This window comes from Nannobrachium achirus (genome assembly GCF_963921795.1).
Source record: "Nannobrachium achirus genome assembly, chromosome: 21".
In the NCBI taxonomy this organism is placed as follows: Eukaryota; Metazoa; Chordata; class Actinopteri; order Myctophiformes; family Myctophidae; genus Nannobrachium; species Nannobrachium achirus.
Window position 1 is genome coordinate 58,683,029 of NC_137828.1, and position 21,188 is coordinate 58,704,216.

The following is a 21,188-nucleotide window of genomic DNA, read 5'->3' on the forward strand; positions in this document are numbered from 1 at the left end:
TACCCTCCTTCAAAACCGCCATAAGAGAGCACCTGTCTGCAATTTGTAACTCGTCTAACAAAAGTCTTCTATGCTTGACACCGTAAATGATCCTCATTTGTCTCTCCTCTCCTCTCCCAGGGTGCTCCAGGACCTAAGCATCCATGTAGCTAAGGTGTTGGGTACATGTGGTCACTTCTATGCTGTGGAGTATCTGTCTGCAGGACATGCCTGGGACCAGAACATCTTCTCCCTGGACGAGTTGTCCATCCCTGGGCTCCAGGCCAAGGTTACTTTAGTTTAGAATGTTTCCATTTGGTGTAATACATTTTTTGTAAAGCCTTGTTTTTATTTTTATTTCAGTTAAAGCGGCACCATGTAACTATTTATCAATAAATTGTCATTTTGGCCAATCTGTATGGTAGACCGAGTACAGATGTGCTGTTTCGAGTCTTCTGGTTTTACAGCTTGTTTCCTTTATTTTTTGCAGAAACTTCCAAATGGCAAGAAACCAATCCATTCCCATTGAAAAGCAGAATCCACCTTCATAGGTAGATTTAAACTTTGAAGTCAGAGAGGGTCATCAAAATAGCAAAAATAGATGATCTACAAGCTCAGTGTTCTGCCAATCCACTGAAAATCTACTGCCTTGCGAATGGCAGCTAGCCTAGGACGTGGGAAGTTTTGAAATGGCACATCTGTACCGTAATACAACATAACCTTGGGGTGGTTGTATTTTGTCTCCCTGACATTAGATCGTGAATGTATCCCCCGAGCAAGCAAGCAGGATCTATTAGCTCAATGGTAAAAATGTCAGCACTTGTGAAGGAAACCAGGTTCAAATCCAGGGTATAAGAGGGAAGTAATTCTTTGTTATTAAAATAATTTTTTTGTCCCCACTCCTTGGGCTTTTTTATTTTATTTTTCCACTGCACATACATGTACGTGAAATGCGTTCTCTGGGAACAGTGAGCAGCCATTAGTTAGTCTTGCTCTGGGACACTTTGACACATTTCCGAGGGCCTGGAATTGAACCTGGGAACTTTGGCTGCCCTGGCAGGCTTTAACCCATTAACCCTGCAAGACCCGAATTAATTTCTACTTGCCAGAAAAAATTGAATAAAATCAGATGGTGTTGTAGGAGTCCTAATCAGAGGAAAATGTAATGTTTAAAAATTAATAATGTTTTTGTAAGGTTTTATAGCCATAAGTAATAAATCATAAATCATGCTTTGGGGATATTTTTCACAATAATAACATATGCACATGTTCTAATCTAGACATTCTAATGATCGCCAAAAAAAAAAAAAATTACAGGCATTTTTAATACTTATGTTTTTGTGAGGAGTAGCTTCAGTTAAAAAGTGAGATGTTGTTCGTCCAGACGCTGGAATTTCAACTTCTCTGGGAGGTGTGAATGTCAGCCTCTGTGGGGGGTATTTATATGCAAATATCGTGGCCAATGGCATTGTAATTCTAAACAATAGGATTTAATGGTGATGTTAATGTCAAAAAAGAACAGGAATTATAACATTTTTTAAAAAATGATTTAATTCTTTTTGCCAAAAAGCATCGCTGGGCCTTGCAGGGAACCGGAAAGCATCTGTGTCCTTTTAGATTTTAACCAATTTAACCATTATTTTATGCTTTGGCTATTCAAAAATAGCAGATATACAAGCTCATGCAGCCATGGCATTGTAGATCTGATCTGCTATTTTTGAAAAAAGAACCACTGATGTAGCAAGATTTCAGAAAACAGTTTTTTGTGGGTTAATATACTATACTGTGCTTGCTCCAGACAGGGGGTGTGTGGTCGGGCTCTGGGTCCAGGTGGTCCAACAGGGACATGGTGCATCGCATCGCTCTCAGTTTCCTGCACATGGTGCGTCACTTTGACCAGGACTTCACTCACCGGCTGCACCTGTGTGACGTCAAACCTGAGAACTTTGCAATCAGGAAGGACCTGACGGTGAGACGAATGTAACGCACAAACTCATGCACACACGCACACGCACACGCACACGCACACGCACACGCACACACACACACACACACACACACACACACACACACACACACACACACACACACACTTGTTTGTAGGCTGGTTAATTCTTGCGCCAGCAGAGTGTGCAAGTACTGTGTTCTGTGCCGTCTGTTTCCGTCTGACAGTATAAAGGCAGGGCTTTTAGCCAATGAGGGAGCAGCATTCATGGTGACGTCACCACCAACAAGTGCGACCTGATATGAATAAATAACAAGGCGCAAGGCTATAATGACATGCCCAAAATAGGGACAACAGGTTAAGTGTATATGTGGCTTTTCATAGAAGCAACATAATACAAATACAAAACAGCATTGGAAAACAGGTTAGGCCTACTGTATTTTTATCCATTTCCAGTTTTCTGGACATACAAGGTTTCCACCGACAACAAAGATAAGCTGTTGTCCTTTTAACCTCAGTTTTGGTCTCCAGTTTCAGCCATGACCAGCTGCACTCAATTCAGGACCCCATGACAGTCGGATACAGGAAGAGTTGACAAATTGTATTTTATATAAAAATGTTTGGCTTGAAACTCTTTTCTAGTTCAGCCTCAGGATACAGATTAATTATTTGGAATTGGAAGTGTTGACACAAATAAATGAGCAGACAAAATTGGAACTGGAACACTATAAAAATGAAACTGCTTTATAAAAATATTCACTTACCCTAGCTTTAAGATGAAGAAGTACTGTAAACTGTATAACTTAAGAGGCACCATTAGACCAGGAAATATACAGTGAGACCCTGCTCAAAATATGGAATTAATGCGTCGGTGCGTGCGTGTCATGTCAGCATTATATATAATGTAGAGCATGAATGCCCTGGGTTCCGACTCTGATTATTGTGTATTCTTACAAGGCCATTCCCTCTGACTGTATTGCAGAAAGAATAGGAAGGCAACAGAAGAAACTTGGTAACGAGACACGCACTCACGTAATATCGCTATACATCCCTAGCGCCCCTCCCGTGCAGAGCCAAACACTTTTTCACTCAAGGAAGTCAACTGGAGGTAACTCCTGGTGTATAAGTTGCTCTCTGTCTACGTGTCTGAGCCTGGAGACACACACAGTCTTTGTTCCACACAGAGCAGTGTGTTCAGAAAACCAGATAAAGGAAAGCGGCAGCATTTTAACACAGAAACATCAAAGAGATTGTCTGGGTGATAATCGACTGAAATAGAAGCCGTTCCAGCAGCAGCTGAGCTTGTAGTTTTGAAGATGAAAAGCTCAGAGGAGCCGATCGATATATTGAATAACTCCGGAGAAATGAGAAATGCATCATTTAAACTAACAGTCCAGTGCTACACTGTGCTGTCTGTCTGCCGGCTGAAGGTAAAAACTAAAAGTTTCAGTCGATAACTTCATTCATACTGGAGTTGGCAGTGACAAAGCAGAGAAGTCACACCTGCACAATAGCTATATACTCTAATAAAAAGGCTTTTGTTAAATACTGACAAGCTCACAGCATGCCGCCACATTGCAATATATTATGAGCTTATAGGTCTGGCTTCTTCTTCTTCTTTTTACTTATAACAAATAGTAATATTTCTTTTATATATTGTGTTAGAATATTTGCAACATATACACCAGAGAGACGGATGACAGCCGGAATGTAGACGGCACCCGGGATGAGTATGGGTTCAGTGGCACCCCAGCCTGTGTCTTCCGTGAGGAAGAGGCCCAACAAACCCACGCTGAGGCCTTTAGGAGGGCCAGTCAGGAACCCAATGCTCCTGAATTAAGTGTTAATGGGAGTCTTCCACATGCCAGATTGCCTCTCCCAGCCTCGGCAGAGTAGTATCGGAGCAGTGGAGTGTGGTCTTTCCTAATGGGACTGATTGTGGGTAGCTACTGGGCGGCTGGGTCACCTGAGTGAGGGGTATGATATTGCGAGACCCGAAACCCCTATGACCTTCACTACACATCACTGAGGATACGTCCCAGGTGCATCCATGCAATGTGTCTTTGTTATATTTGTCTTGCAAATATTAGAACATTTTGGAAATTGTATTATTTTTGTAAGCATATCTATTTATTGGAGGGGGGGCGGGGCGGTCTTGCCTATGCCAAGCCCAAGAATTCCAGGTTAGTGTGAGCTTATTGTTTTGTAAGAAGTTAGGAGTTGATCATGCACTTTTTGCTGAGGAATACTAAAATGTTTTGCAGGCAAATTACCCACCTTTTGCAGCTGTATAACAAGCTGTTTGCACACAATGCATGGCTGGCAAGCAGTAAACGTTAATTGTTTGCTGGCAAACTTCTTAAGGGTCGAGAGCCTTTTATACCCTATATACTTGGCCATATATATTGAGCGATCATATTTAACAGCGCTAGCAGAGGCATCACAAACAGAGTTGTGTTTTTACTGAATATCTTTGCATGTTTAATGAGCAAAACGCTCACTATGCTGGGAGCATACAGTAAGAGCACTAATAAGGCTCTGCTCTTTGCAGCTACATAGTACAGCAAACACACAGTGGTGGAATACATTAATATTTTAAGTATCAATACCACACTGTAGAAATACTGTTACAAGTATAACATTCCTGTAAATCTCTAAATCTCCAAGAACTGGTAACTAAAGCTGTCAACATCTGCCTCTGAAATTGTTTGTTTCCCTTCATCTTTCACTTGTTAACAAGTTGACTGACAAATTTGAATAGCACATTACCGGATGTTTATGATTGGCGCTTCCTCGCGATAATGCGAAAATAAAAGCTTTTGTACTGTTGTGAGGGGGCCCACAGATTAGGAGAGTAGAGACCCCTAATATATCGGAAATGACAAAATACATATATAATAATAATAGCCTATGAATTTATATGTAGATAATATGGGCTATTTTTATTTAGGCCTATTGAAAACAAATTTTATTTTCACCACTAGGGGGGCCCGTGGGTTTTGAGTCAAAGTATACTTAAAGCTATATAGTGTAAGTTGCTAAACTAGTGGTCAGTAGCGGTATTGCTTTTTTCGTCCGTTTTTCGCCCGGAGTCGTCGCGGACCACCGCCGCGGACCACCGGAGCGGCGCCGCAAACCACCGCGACCGATACAAATCCGTGGAGGGGTAGAACGCATGGTAGAACGTAATTTTCTGGCCAGGATTTGGGGATTAAGAGGTTAAGAATCCTTCACCATGGTAAACACTGTAGCTGAGCGAGGCTACTTCCTGAAGACACGGCAGATAAGCTGTGATTGGCCGGTAGTGTATCATGTGTGTATGATCCGCGATGTGATTGGCCAACGTATACACAATGTATACAGATGATGCAGATGACGTTATTTTTCCGTGAAAACCGGACCCCGGCCAGGATCATAGAAAACATATAAAGAGAAGGCTTTATAAGCTGAAAATAACGGAGTGGGTGTTCTAAAACTTTAGCGATTTAACAGTTAGGACAATTTTAAGATTTGTTTTTAATAAAAAAAGTTACATGGTATAACTTTAAAGCCTGGTCAGATATTATTCAACTACAACAAGTCAAAGTTGCTCTGTCAAACATTACTGTACAAATAAATATCAATAGTGAAATAGTGTTTAGGTGGTTAATTCATAATGCACTTTTCCCCCTCCTAGTAATGTAGTGGAGTCAAAAGTAGCCTACAATATCTGTCGTTGAAATTATTCAAAATGAAACTGAATCTTTCAAACACAAACCTCTCTCCCTCCCTCCTTCTCTCTTTCTCTCTCTCTCTCTCTCTCTCTCTCTCTCTCTCTCTCTCTCTCTCTCAGGTGGTGGCTATAGATGTGGACATGGCGTTCTTTGAGCCTAAGATGAGAGACATCTTGGACCAGAACTGCACCAGTGATGAGGACTGTAACTTCTTTGACTGTGTGTCCAGGTGTGACCGAGTGAAGAGCAGGTGCAGCCCCCAGCGCTCCAACACCAACCTGCAGGTACTGCTAACACCACGCCCTTATGGATTTAGTAGATGGTAAAACAATGTGTCCATTTCCTTATTTCCAGAGTCATGTATGCAACACCTTTCCTTAATTAATTACACTCTAAAATTAAAAAAATTAAAAGGGGATTTCCCTAATTCTATGTCAGTAAAATCAACTCCATTCTCTTTGCTAACAGTAGCCTACTAATTAAATTAAAACAACAACAACAACAAACAAACAAATGAATGCACTAAACTCTTCCCAACGCATTTGGGCCGCACTGCGAGATTGTACATCTCAGTTTTTTTTAAGTCAAAGTTATTGCTTTTTTTAATTTTTCCATCTTGAAAGTATTGGACATTTTTGAATAATTTAGATATCTTTTTTATTTTACACAGAATTAATATTTTCTTTTGGGGGGCTCTGGTACAAAACTATTTCAGATGTAACTAACAATTACTTTCCTGTAATTAAGTTCATCTTTCACAATGCTTCCAAATGCAGGTTTATAAATCAACTAGATGTGCATCAAATATCCATCAATTTGGAGGTCCTTGAGATGAACAATTTTGAGAACACAGCTGTACACAAGTGGAATTCTGAGTTGTAATGTGTCTCAGTCGTGTGTACACTCTCTGAGTTAAACAGCGTGAGTGATAGGCCTGTCACAATTATTACGTAATTGCCAAATAGCCATTATTTGAAATAATCACAAATATTCTGCATTATTGTCAACATCGTTTCCATAATGAAAGATTTTGTTTTCATACATTTTCAAAAATATTGCAGAAAAAGCAGATCTACAAGTATTAAACGTGTCACATCGATCAGCTATGTTTTATATTTTCACATCTTTTAGAATCTAGCCTATAAAGTTTTGAAAGATGTCAGTCACTCATATCAACGTTATTTGTGTTATCTGCCCTGTGAATTTGTGATTTACAAAAATCAAAAATCTATATCTCAAAATATTACAATATTACACAAGACCACACAAAACAAGGATTTATAATACAGAAATGTCAACCTTCTGAAGTCAGAGTGATAAGATTGAGCAGTCAGTGATGATTTGAGGTGCAATGGTATCTGTTGCTTTTTTACACAATATTTTTTTAGATGGCTCTGTATGTGTTCCAATTAATGTTCAATGCCATTTAATTAATGTAATAACGAATTAATTTAGTTAATCACAAAAATCGTCATAATTTTAAATAACATAGTCATGACAGCCCTGAAAATAACATACCGGTAAATTGCTTCAGAATTGCCGTAGAGCTGACAGTTGGTGTGTTTTCAAATAATCGGCTTCATTTATGCTGTTGACTGATTAATTACATTGTTGCAATAAATAGTGTTTCTTTGTCTCTAAAATTACGTGAGCATTTACCCTGTCGTTAGTTGACGAATGTTTGTGACATTTACACGTATCTTACATTTTGGACGGCGCTATTTCACTGCGTACCAAATCCATAAATCCATTAATTCGTTTGTAGCATTTAATTTAATTTGCTGTTATATGACAGTTACCCTGTGATCATGACATTTACACTGTTCCTACATTTTGTCGCGCTGCATAAGAGAAGTACATTGTAAATTATAATTAATGTAAAAGTAATTAATTTAAAACTAAAGACATAAGTCGAGGGGATTTTTTCTTGGAAAACGTATCTTTACATTTTTTTTTACTCTTTTTCTAGTAGTGTACTGTAGTTAGGTTGTGTGTAATTTGCAAATTGTATGCCACTTTTTTTGACATACACATATTGTAAGAATACTTTGAGATTTGTTTCAAATATAAAGTGCATTAAAGATACAAAGAAATATATATTATTATTATTATTATTGTTGTTGTAGTTATTATTTATAATAAGAATAAGGATAATGTGTTAATTGAGTCAATCAATGTTATGATTAATATGATTTATATATGTATTGTCTATACTTTAAAATGTAGGCTACATGAGCCATTACTTTAAACTGCTACAGAATAACAATTGCATAACAATAATAATGATATTGGACCAAGTAATACAATAGCACAATACCAAGCAAAGACTAATGAATTATCATAACTTATATTATCGGAATAAGAGTCATCTTCATTCAAGTACGTTGAAATGATGAGAATATAAGAAATAATGAAACGAGAAATATTTACACAGTTTTTGTGTTCTAAAAAATGATCAACAGAAGCTCTGTATCCTACACAGACACAATAGTAATGAGAGCTGGTCAGTTATCATCACTGTCAGTGTGACGCTGTCATCCTCCTGTCCCCTAAACGGAAACAATGATCGTAACCCAACCTCCGCAGGCCTCTGCTACCATCATCACCGTGAAGATAGTCTCCATATAGATAAGGGTCTCAACGCTGGGCGGTTAGGTTTGACGTATCACATGTCACACATGACCTGGTCACACGGATGTGTCTCCCATCGTTATTCCGCGGTGCTTGTGTACGCTTACTTCCAAATATGGCTCCGTCTTTGGGAAAGACTCATCGGTATTTCAGTGGATTAAAATTCAAAGGGGTTCAATTAGATTTCATTATTGAGCTGAATCACACCTAAGAAAGTGCACTCATCGGGGTGCAGATAGTTGCAAAAAGTGTGTTTTGAAGAAAACGTGAAATGGCGGAAAATCGAGTCTGGCACAAATGGCATTTAATGTGGAGTTGCGTTAGGATCAAAGGAATCCATGATGGGCTGAAAAGATTTTCATCACTCGACCTACGGTTCGAGATATAGGCTGGTAGACACATGATGCAGGAGAGAAAGGGGGAGAGGAAGAGAGATTTAAGATGAAAGGAAAGAAGAAACAAATGAGGCATGAAACAGAAGAACACAAGATGGAGAGAAGGCTAGAAGAAGAGAGAGGCTATAGGAGAAGGAAGGACATGAAGGGAGAGGAGAAGACATTAGCCCAGACAAGAAGTGTTGATGTTCTGTGCTATTGGTCCATCTGAGGGTTCACAGGTGTCTCCTCATCACTTAATGACCTTTAGTGACCCCTGGTAACCTCTGGTAACCCCTGGTGACCTCTCCATTGTACGTCCACGTAGAATAGAGGCATTGAATAGACCAGCGGTGTCCAGACTTCTTTCAAAGGGGGCCATATTTGAAAATACTTTAGGGCCGTCTCCATGCATCTCCTGTCAAACTGTACTTTTGGACCATAACATAGACAATATCAATAGTCTTTTGTTGGCATTGTAATGTAATTAAGCCACTCCAGTGTGTGGCTGTGAAGCCAAATGTAACCAGGTGTGAACAGGACTAGTATATATACATTGTATAATTAATATTTGTATTTTTTGAGGCCGATGCACACCTCAAAGGTTGGTAACAGAAAGTGTATATGTTACAGTATGTTTAGGTAACTCAGGACGTTCATTGTAAGAGCGCTTGTTTTGTGTTCACCACACACTAATCACCACCAGATGGCGACGACAGCCCATAGACAGCCATTCACTAGTGCAGGCGCTGACGTCACTCGTTTGCGACTCTCTTTCTTTATTTACTAGCCTAGCTGGGCGGTGTTTAGCCATTAGCTTAGCCATTAGCTTACTATGAGCGTTTATCGTGGGCTTGCCCAGGCCTTACGGCCTGGGCATAAATATAACGATTGCATTCACCACGGCTTCGTAACTCGCGCGGCGCTCCGCCGGCCGCGCGGCCTTCGCGCCGCTGGCCTTCGCGCCGCTTGCAATGTCGTGGACAATCGAGTGGCTCCGCCTGGAGGACGTTGTTGTGGGCGACCGCTTGTTCCGCCCCGTGCGGCACCACAAGTGCTCCGTTTCTCGACCGTCCTGTTTCTCTAACAAACCGCGACATATATATTCAGGAGGGAATCTATGATAATGATACCAAAGAAAAAGGACCTGCACACTGTCTGGAACTTGAAAAAAATGTTGTTCTTTGTTCTACTTTCAAACATTAGCTTCATCAGGAAATACACGACTGTGCATGTTTGCAACTATTATTTCATGTGTTTATGTTCTCCTCTCCTCTCCTCTTCTCTCCTCAGGTTATATGTGAGAAGATCTTCAGGTCATGGTTTTCTCCTACTCTGTTGGGGGCCAAGGCAGGTCTTCCTCTCCAGGTAGCTTCATATCTCTTCATTAAATTCACAACACAGCTATTAGAATTTGACAAACTGACGAAAATATTAATGATGCAGCATTAGGCAGTATGGAGTCTGTAATAAGGCTGCATAAGGTCCTACAAATCTGTATTAAGGGAGCAAAATAAACTCACCAAAGGACCATGTTCAGGGGTAGGGTTCAGACTCAGAGTGACCGTCCCAAAGTGCTTTCAACTCGGCCCATTGGAGGCACCACCAATGCAAACAGTTTCCCTCAGAGCTTCCTGTGTCCTGATGGCAGCAGCTCACGACTGACACATCACTGTGTAGACAGCCTAGCCTGGCAGAGATGTGTTCTCTGAGGACTGTACTTTTCTAGTTTAAAACTGTGTTAGCAGAGGATGGTTTCGATCCATCGACCTCTGGGTTATGGGCCCAGCACGCTTCCGCTGCGCCACTCTGCTATCAGTCACCCCAGATGGGACTCGAACCCATAATCCCTGGCTTAGGAGGCCAGTGCCTTATCCATTAGGCCACCGGGGCTGCAACAGGGCCTACCACAGCCTGCATTGTACTGTTCATTTGTTCACTCCTACAATGAGATCATTCAGTCATAAGCGGACAAACATCTAACCTATAAAGAGGCAGTGGTGGAAACTAACTAAGTAAGGCAGCAGGAATTCAGTAAAAAGGCTGCATAAGGCAGTATGGAGGCAGTAATAACACAGTTATACGGCTGTATAAGGCAGTAGGGAGTCAATAACGCAGTAATAAGGCCAGGGTTAGTAATAAGGCTGCATAAGACAGTAGGGAGGCAGTAATAACACAGTAATATGGCTGCATGAGGCGGTAGGGAGTCAGTAATAATGCAGTAATAGGGTGCATAAGGAATTATGGAGTAGGGAGTCAGTAATAAGGCAACATAAGGCAGTAGAGTAGAGAGTCAATAATAAGGCTGCATAAGGCAGTATGGGATCAGTAAGGACTTAATAATATGGCTGCATAAGGCAGTATGGAGTCGTTAATAAGGCTGCATAAGGTCCTAGGCCATTAGGCCACCGGGGCTGCAACAGGAGCTACCACAACCTGTATTGTACTGTTCATTTGTTCACTCCTACAATGAGATCATTCAGTCATAAGCGGACAAACATCTAGCCTATAGCAGAGGCAGTGGTGGAAACTAACTAAGTAAGGCAGTAGGAATTCGGTAATAAGGCTGAATAAGGCAGTATGGAGGCAGTAATAACATGTTTTTAGGCTTTATAAGGCAGTAGGGAGTCAATAACGCAGTAATAAGGCAAGGGTTAGTAATAAGGCTGCATAAGACAGTAGGGAGGCAGTAATAACACAGTAATATGGCTGCATGAGGCGGTAGGGAGTCAGTAATAATGCAGTAATAGGGTGCATAAGGAACTAGAAGCAGTGCTCTTCCGAGCACAGGTCTCCACCAGGCCGTGCGTCCTGGTGGTGCTACTGTATAATAGGCCAATGTAAAAAGGGTGGCATATGTTCTTCACCTTAGATCTTTCATGGCAATCGGACGCTGCATGCATGATTTCAAGCATTGTGTTCCAAAAATGTGTTTTGCTAAAGTCTACCTACTGGTGGCGCTATAACAGGACAATGTTAAAAAGGTAGCATTTGTTCCTTGACCTAGTGGGAATATGTGTGGCAAATGTCACGGTAATCGCAAGCTGCGTTGATGATTTGAGGCATTTTGTTCAAAAACGGAGCAATCCTGCAAACTTTGGAAGCTAATATTAGCCAATCAGGATGGAATATGAAATATCAGACGGATCGGACTTGATCACATGACTATAGAGATACTGTGTACCGATTTGCATGATTTTTGGATAAAATCTCAAGGAGTAATATCCAAAAATGTGTTTTACATAAGTCGGCCCAAAGGTGGCGCTATAAAAGGCTGATGTGAAAAATGCAGGGCAAAGGTTTATCCTTAGCCTCTAGGGAGTGCGCTTACAAAGTTTGAAACTGATCGGTGGAGTTATAGGTAAAATCACAAATCGGGCTGTTATAGCACCACCATGAGGCTGATTAAAAAAAATACGTGGCATTTCTTCCTCGGCCTAGTGGGAACGTGTGTGCGCGATTTCATGATAATTGCACTTTGCGTTTGTTATTTGAGGCATTTTGTTCAAATGGCTCAATCCCACAAACTTTGGAAGCCAATCTTAGCCAATCAGGATGGAATATGCAAAATCGGACAGATCCGTGTCGATCACATGACTGTCGAGATATTGCCTACCGATTTGTAGGATTTTTGGACAAAATCTGTAAGAGTAGTGCACAGAAATGTGTTTAGCAAACATCGGCCACTAGTTGGCGCTAGAAAAGGCCCATTTGAAAAATTTAGGGCAGAGGTTCTAGATTGGCATCCAGGGAATGTGTGTGCTCACTTTGGCAGCGACCGGGCCAACGGCGACTGAGATTTGGCGCTCACAAACTGCGAGGACGCACAGACGCACGGACGGACGGACGCACGCACGGACGGAGAGGAAAACATACTCTCCCCCATGCCTTCGGCTGGTGGAGACAATTATGCAGTCAGTAATAAGGCAGCATAAGGTAGAAGGGGAGTCAATAATAAGGCTGCATAAGGCAGTATGGGATCAGTAAGGACTTAATAATATGGCTGCATAATGCAGTATGGAGTCGTTAATAAGGCTGCATAAGGCAGTATGGGATCAGTAAGGACTTAATAATATGGCTGCATAAGGCAGTAGGGAGTCGTTAATAAGGCTGCATAAGGTCCTAGAAGTAAGGGTGCAAAATAAACTCACCAAAGGACCATGTTCAGGGGTAGGCTTCAGAGTGCCCGTCCCAAAAGTGCTTTCAACTCGGCCCATTGGAGGCAACACCAATGCAAACAGTTTCCCCCAGAGCTTCCTGTGTCCTGATGGCTGCAGCTCACGACTGACACATCACTGTGTAGACAGCCTAGCCTGGCAGAGATGTGTTCTCTGAGGATTGTACTTTTCTAGTTTAAAACTGTGTTAGCAGAGGATGGTTTCGATCCATCGACCTCTGGGTTATGGGCCCAGCACGCTTCCGCTGCGCCACTCTGCTATCAGTCACCCCAGATGGGACTCGAACCCATAATCCCTGGCTTAGGAGGCCAGTGCCTTATCCATTAGGCCACCGGGGCTGCAACAAGGGCTACCACAACCTGTATTGTACTGTTCATTTGTTCATTACTACAATGAGAACATCCAGTCATAAGCGGACAAACATCTAGCCTATAGCAGAGGCAGTGGTGGAAAGTAACTAAGTAAAGCAGTATGAAGTCAGTAATAAGGCTGCATAAGGCAGTATGGAGGCAGTAATAACGCAGTTATAAGGCTTTATAAGGCAGTAGGGAGTCAATAACGCAGTAATAAGGCAATGGTTAGTAATAAGGCTGCATAAGACAGTAGGGAGTCAGTAATAACACAGTAATACTGCTGCATGAGGCGGTAGGGAGTCAGTAATACTGCAGTAATAGGGTGCATTAGGAATTATGCAGTCAGTAATAAGGCAACATAAGGCAGAAGGGGAGTCAGCAATAGGGCAGCATAAAGCAAAATGGGGTCAGTAATAAGCAATAATAACCAGGTTGCAAGTAGGCAGTAATAACACAGTTATAAGGCTTTATAAGGCAGTAGGGAGTCAATAACGCAGTAATAAGGAAATGGTTAGTAATAAGGCTGCATAAGACAGTAGGGAGTCAGTAATAACACAGTAATACTGCTGCATGAGGTGGTAGGGAGTCAGTAATAATGCAGTAATAGGGTGCATAAGGAATTATGGAGTAGGAAATAAGGCTGCATAAGGTCCTAGCCGTCTGTATTAAGGCACCAAAATAATCTCACCAAAGGACCATGTTCAGGGGTCTCTAGACTATAGCGTGCCCGTCCCAAAAGTGCTTTCAACTCGGCCCATTGGAGGCACCATCAATGCAAACAGTTTCCCCCAGAGCTTCCTGTGTCCTGATGGCTGCAGCTCACGACTGACACATCACTGTGTAGACAGCCTAGCCTGGCAGAGATGTGTTCTCTGAGGACTGTACTTTTCTAGTTTAAAACTGTGTTAGCAGAGGATGGTTTCGATCCATCGACCTCTGGGTTATGGGCCCAGCACGCTTCCGCTGCGCCACTCTGCTATGAGTCACCCCAGATGGGACTCGAACCCATAATCCCTGGCTTAGGAGGCCAGTGCCTTATCCATTAGGCCACCGGGGCTGCAACAGGGCCTACCACATCCTGCATTGTACAGTTCATTTGTTCACTCCTACAATGAGATCATTCAGTCATAAGCGGACAAACATCTAACCTATAAAGAGGCAGTGGTGGAAAGTAACTAAGTAAGGCAGCAGGAATTCAGTAAAAAGGCTGCATAAGGCAGTATGGAGGCAGTAATAACACAGTTATACGGCTGTATAAGGCAGTAGGGAGTCAATAACGCAGTAATAAGGCCAGGGTTAGTAATAAGGCTGCATAAGACAGTAGGGAGGCAGTAATAACACAGTAATATGGCTGCATGAGGCGGTAGGGAGTCAGTAATAATGCAGTAATAGGGTGCATAAGGAATTATGGAGTAGGAAATAAATCTGCATAAGGAGTAGGGAGTCAGTAATAAGGCAACATAAGGCAGTAGAGTAGAGAGTCAATAATAAGGCTGCATAAGGCAGTATGGGATCAGTAAGGACTTAATAATATGGCTGCATAAGGCAGTATGGAGTCGTTAATAAGGCTGCATAAGGTCCTAGAAGTAAGGGTGCAAAATAAACTCACCAAAGGACCATGTTCAGGGGTAGGCTTCAGCGTGCCCGTCGCAAAAGTGCTTTCAACTCGGCCCATTGGAGGCACCACCAATGCAAACAGTTTCCCCCAGAGCTTCCTGTGTCCTGAATCCTGATGGCTGCAGCTCACGACTGACACATCACTGTGTAGACAGCCTAGCCTGGCAGAGATGTGTTCTCTGAGGATTGTACTTTTCTAGTTTAAAACTGTGTTAGCAGAGGATGGTTTCGATCCATCGACCTCTGGGTCATGGGCCCAGCACGCTTCCGCTGCGCCACTCTGCTATAACCACCCCAGATGGGACTCGAACCCATAATCCCTGGCTTAGGAGGCCAGTGCCTTATCCATTAGGCCACCGGGGCTCCAACAGGGCCAACCACAACCTGTATTGTACTGTTCATTTGTTCACTCCTACAATGAGATCATTCAGTCATAAGCGGACAAACATCTAGAATATAGCAGAGGCAGTGGTGGAAACTAACTAAGTAAGGTAGTAGGAATTCAGTAATAAGGCTGCATAAGGCAGTATGGAGGCAGTAATAACACAGTTATAAGGCTTTATAAGGCAGTAGGGAGTCAATAACGCAGTAATAAGGCAAGGGTTAGTAATAAGGCTGCATAAGACAGTAGGGAGGCAGTAATAACACAGTAATATGGCTGCATGAGGCGGTAGGGAGTCAGTAATAATGCAGTAATAGGGTGCATAAGGAATTATGCAGTCAGTAATAAGGCAACATAAGGTAGAAGGGGAGTCAATAATAAGGCTGCATAAGGCAGTATGGGATCAGTAAGGACTTAATAATATGGCTGCATAATGCAGTATGGAGTCGTTAATAAGGCTGCATAAGGCAGTATGGGATCAGTAAGCAGGGGTTGACACTAAGGTCTCAGAGGCACTTGCCTGTCGGGCAAGTACAGGTCATGTTCTACTTGCCCAAAGGTCATGCCCACTCTCCCGAAAAGTAAATCGTCCGTTATAAAATGATAGGTAAGACGTAAGATTTTAATTACCGCTCAATTTAACACTTATTTCTTTACTGTCTGGGGCTGTGCGATAAAAATGTCATACTGTACCTCAATACATACAAAACCAAATACCTACATACCGTAGATATGATTGAATATGTCCATGGTTTCACACTTGTTATTTTACATTTTTAAGTTTAGCAACATTGAAAACAGCACATTATAGGTAAACAGTGCTCTTATTTTACATTCCACAGACCAGAAGACGTGGTGTTTAGACAGATATCTGGTGGTGTGTTTATTGACCGTTGCGTCCCCTCTCAAATGAAAGCTAACTTCACCTGCCCAAAGGTTTTATTTACCTGCCGGGGGCAGGTGGGCAAGCCTTAGTGTCAATGCCTGAGTAAGGACTTAATAATATGGCTAATAAGGCAGTATGGAGTCGTTAATAAGGCTGCATAAGGTCCTAGAAGTAAGGGAGCAAAATAAACTCACCAAAGGACCATGTTCAGGGGTAGGCTTCAGAGTGCCCGTCCCAAAAGTGCTTTCAACTCGGCCCATTGGAGGCACCACCAATGCAAACAGTTTCCCCCAGAGCTTCCTGTGTCCTGATGGCTGCAGCTCACGACTGACACATCACTGTGTAGACAGCCTAGCCTGGCAGAGATGTGTTCTCTGAGGACTGTACTTTTCTAGTTTAAAACTGTGTTAGCAGAGGATGGTTTCGATCCATCGACCTCTGGGTTAAGGGCCCAGCACGCTTCCGCTGCGCCACTCTGCTATCAACCACCCCAGATGGGACTCGAACCCATAATCCCTGGCTTAGGAGGCCAGTGCCTTATCCATTAGGCCACCGGGGCTGCAACAGGGGCTACCACAACCTGTATTGTACTGTTCATTTGTTCATTACTACAATGAGATCATTTCATCATTCAGTCATAAGCGGACAAACATCTAGCCTATAGCAGAGGCAGTGGTGGAAACTAACTAAGTAAGGCAGTAGGAATTCAGTAATAAGGCTGCATAAGGCAGCATGGAGGCAGTAATAACATGTTATAAGGCTTTATAAGGCAGTAGGGAGTCAATAACGCAGTAATAAGGCAAGGGTTAGTAATAAAGCTGCATAAGACAGTAGGGAGGCAGTAATAACACAGTAATATGGCTGCATGAGGCGGTAGGGAGTCAGCAATAATGCAGTAATAGGGTGCATAAGGAATTATGCAGTCAGTAATAAGGCAACATAAGGTAGAAGGGGAGTCAATAATAAGGCTGCATAAGGCAGTATGGGATCAGTAAGGACTTAATAATATGGCTGCATAATGCAGTATGGGATCAGTAAAGCCCTTTGCACACAGGCGCGTTTATCCACACGGATGAAACGGACAATTACTTTTTTTTTATAAGAAAACAATGATTCTCTACGACCTCATACACACCGGATCCGAATTAGCCGTGCGACGAGTGGCTGCGGCCGTGCGTTTTTTTCTCGATCGAACCCAGTTCGATTCGTGCGTCTTGTCGCATGCGGTGAAAAACTCATCACTCCTTTTATGACTCCTTTTGGGATCCGCAGCGCTGATTCCGCACAGCATTGCACACCAAATCCAATGCGTTTTATTCATACAGCAAACGGAAGAAACGCTGTGTGCAAAGGGCTTAAGGACTTAATAATACGGCTGCATAAGGCAGTATGGAGTCGTTAATAAGGCTGCATAAGGTCCTAGAAGTAAGGGAGCAAAATAAACTCACCAAAGGACCATGTTCAGGGGTAGGCTTCAGAGTGCCCGTCCCAAAAGTGCTTTCAACTCGGCCCATTGGAGGCACCACCAATGCAAACAGTTTCCCCCAGAGCTTCCTGTGTCCTGATGGCTGCAGCTCACGACTGACACATCACTGTGTAGACAGCCTAGCCTGGCAGAGATGTGTTCTCTGAGGATTGTACTTTTCTAGTTTAAAACTGTGTTAGCAGAGGATGGTTGCGATCCAACGACCTCTGGGTTATGTGCCCAGCACGCTTCCGCTGCGCCACTCTGCTATCAGTCACCCCAGATGGGACTCGAACCCATAATCCCTGGCTTAGGAGGCCAGTGCCTTATCCATTAGGCCACCGGGGCTGCAACAGGGCCAACCACAACCTGTATTGTACTGTTCATTTGTTCACTCCTACAATGACATCATTCAGTCATGAGCGGACAAACCTCTAGCAGGGGTGTCAGTGAAAGAGAGAGAACAAGAACTGCACTCTGTCGAGGTGCCACCACTGGTGATGCCAGTGACATCACCACTGGCATCATCAGGAATGCTGGTCCCTCATGTCCCTCATTGGCTGCTAATGATGACATTGCCAAAGATGCTGGTCCTTGATTGGTCTACAGGCTTAAACACCTACAGCTATACCTACCTACATACGCAGCCGAACGCAGTACTTGTGCGCTCTGCTGGCGCAAGTAAAGAGACAGCGGTGGAAAGTAACTAAGTAAGGAAGTCAGTATTACGGCTGCATGAGGCAGTATGGAGGCAGTAATAAAGCAGTTATAATGCTTATAGTAGGGAGTCAATAATAACACTGTAATAAGTATCACATATAATCACACCAATTAGCCTTTTGCAAAACCCCTCTCCAAAACGCTGACCCCGCCCAACCTCTGTCAGTTTTACAGCCGTCTCATTCTAGCCTGGTTAATAAACCAGACTGCACAACACCACCCCCTGTTGGTAGTGGTGGTGTTGTGGTCTGGCCCTTCACATTAAATAAGCTTTTTCCACCAGCCCTCAGAAAGGGCGAGCCAATCAGGGCTGTAGACTTGGGGCACGTGGTGGGTGGTGGCCTGGTTCAAAACCATTCAGCCAATCAGGCGAGTCTGTGTGTATTCAAACACATTCCCCCCTCCACTCTTATTACAGACATCAAACAGATTGTAGTCTTTGATGCTTTCAGTGACTAACGAGCTATTGACACTTGTATGGCTCAATCAATTACAGCAGCTCACAAGCCCTTTGAAGTTCAGAGGGAGCAATTAAGAGCAAGTCAACTTAACATTTTTGTAAAACACCCCTTGGAAATGAAAATTCTGTTCCCGAGTCCAGACTAATATCCAACACGCAGTGAGGAATTAGTATGAGCAACGCCAGGCTAGTCTCATTCACTTCATTGTATGGATTTCACACGTTAAATATTAATTCACTTTTGGACCCAGAGCTTCGAAATCTCTTCCAAATCCGTCAACAAGGCCTGGCATGCATTGGAGAAATATGTGCATTACTATTAAAACAAAACAAATGAATAAATAAATGTTCTTGATATTAATATTGCTAATCATCATCTGAAATAAGGCTAAAATATAGCTGCAAGCAGCGATAAAGTGGCCAAGGCATAAAAAGCAGGAAAGCAAAAAAGCATCAAGGGAAAGCAAAGAAGACATCAAAGAAAAACTAGAAGCAGTGTTCTTCCGAACAGGACTCAGGCAGGTCAGGTAGGTTTTTTTTTTGGCCTAGTGGTGACTATAATAGGCCAAAGTGAAAAGGGTACCACATGTTCTTGGGCCTTTCACGGCAATCGTACGCTGCATGTGTGTTTTTCTAAAAATTGACCCGCTGGTGGCACTATAACAGGCCAATGTGAGAAGGGTGGAATCTGTTCCTTGGCCTAGTGGGAATGTGTGTGCAAAATCTCACAAATAGCAGGCTGCGTTTGAGACATTTTGTTCAAAAAGGAGCAATCCTGCAAACCTTGGAATTCAATGTTAGCCAATTAGATAGAATATGATATCGGACAAATCCGTCATGATTACATCACTGTAGAGATACTGTGTACCCATTTGTGTGATTATCGGATAAAATCTGAAGGAGTAATATCGAAGAATGTGTTTTCGGCCTTCTGGTGGCGCTATAAATGACAGAGACTCTGCCGATTTTACACTAATCGGCATAGTTATTGGTAAAAGCACAAATTGATCTCTACACGACATGTATGCAAAAGACTATATGCAACAGACATAAAATAGTTCCAAAGAACTCCTCAAGGTTTTAACTCAATATCTTTATTTTCCAACTTTTTCATTAGTTGTCTTTGTTGAAGAGTTGGTCCTCAGGTTGTAAACCTTCAAAACAGAGGGTTAACAACCTAGCCATTTTCAGGCATGTCTTTTAAATCACAATGTTTTCAAATAATTCAAGTAGTAAACGTCTTCAAATAAAGTTTTTAAACAACGTTTTTAAACATTAAGTATTGTGAAGTCTGAACCCAAACCAGCACACGGAAACAGTTCTCAAGGTGAAAACGCAATAAGCGTTGTTTTATTCAAGGGGGCGTTCCCCTAAAACATGAAATAAAGTTCTTCCCAAAACCGGGGCTTTTAACTCAAAATATGCTTCTTTCCAGAACTTAACAAACAGGGGTTACATTCGAAACACATGTTTCACAGTATGCCGTTGCTTCCATTAACACATGCCATTTCTCTTCCAAGATTCAGATGCGGCTCCTAATTTGCCTACAATGGGAACAGATAGAACCACCATTAGCAATGTGGCAAAATACAGAGCAAATGTGCGACAGAGGAGAACATAGTGGAGTTTTGCTTACTGCTCGATGGAAGAGTCCCTTCGAGAGCCAGCTACACAGTGAAGCAGAGCTCGGTGGTTAAGAGCAAAAACATTTGGATTGCCTGACTCGGAGAAGCTGTGTTGCGGCCAGGTGCTGACAAATCAAACTGATTGAGAATGAAATTGGACTAGCACCATAGGCCCCTGGCTTCACCAGTAGCTGCTAGAACAATGACAGTAATACATATTACAGATTAACCACGTAGTTACACGGAATCGTGGACTACAGAATATATGTCAACCCCTTTCCTTGTTCACCTTTGCACATGCATATTACCAGTAAGACTCCCTAATTGGGAGATAAGTGCCCGTCAGGTCGCATACACAAACTTTAGAAGGCAATCGTAGCCAATCAGGAGGTAACATGGGAAATTCATGTTGATGAAATGACTTGAGATACTGTGTACCGCTTTGCGTGTTTTTAGGGAAAAATCTGTAGTGTTGAAAAATGTGTTTTGCAAAAATCAGTCTGATGGTGCTGCTATAAGAGGGGCATGTGAGAAATCAGGGATGGAGGTTGTGATTTGACAATCAATTTGCGTGATTTTAGGCCAAAATCTGTAGGAGCGTTGTTCAAAAATATGTTTTGCAAGAATCGGCCTCATGGTGGCGCTGGAGGGCCATGTGAGAAATCAGGCTGCCAAGGAGTGTGTGCAAAGTTTGGCATGGATAGGGACAACGATGGCAGAGATATGAGTAGGGCAAAAGTGTGATGTCACACGGACAGACTGCCAGCCGGTGGAGGTTTTGATAGTAACTGCGACCTAACAGTCGCAATAATAGTCACATTTCTTTAGTTAAATGCTTACATTAAAGAAAGATGAGGCCA

General features: G+C 42.5%; 1 protein-coding gene across 1 annotated transcript in view; it reads left to right on the forward strand.

Annotated features, from left to right (window-relative positions):
* Nucleotides 1-21,188, forward strand: part of dipk1c (divergent protein kinase domain 1C) — a gene marked incomplete at both ends in the record, with an annotated part of 82,162 nt that overhangs the window by 53,089 nt on the left and 7,885 nt on the right. The window contains 4 exons of the mRNA XM_080751851.1: nt 121-268; nt 1,811-1,948; nt 5,757-5,921; nt 9,936-10,010. Coding sequence (XP_080607977.1) covers nt 121-268; nt 1,811-1,948; nt 5,757-5,921; nt 9,936-10,010 — 526 coding nt within the window. The remainder of the gene's footprint in view (nt 1-120; nt 269-1,810; nt 1,949-5,756; nt 5,922-9,935; nt 10,011-21,188) is intronic.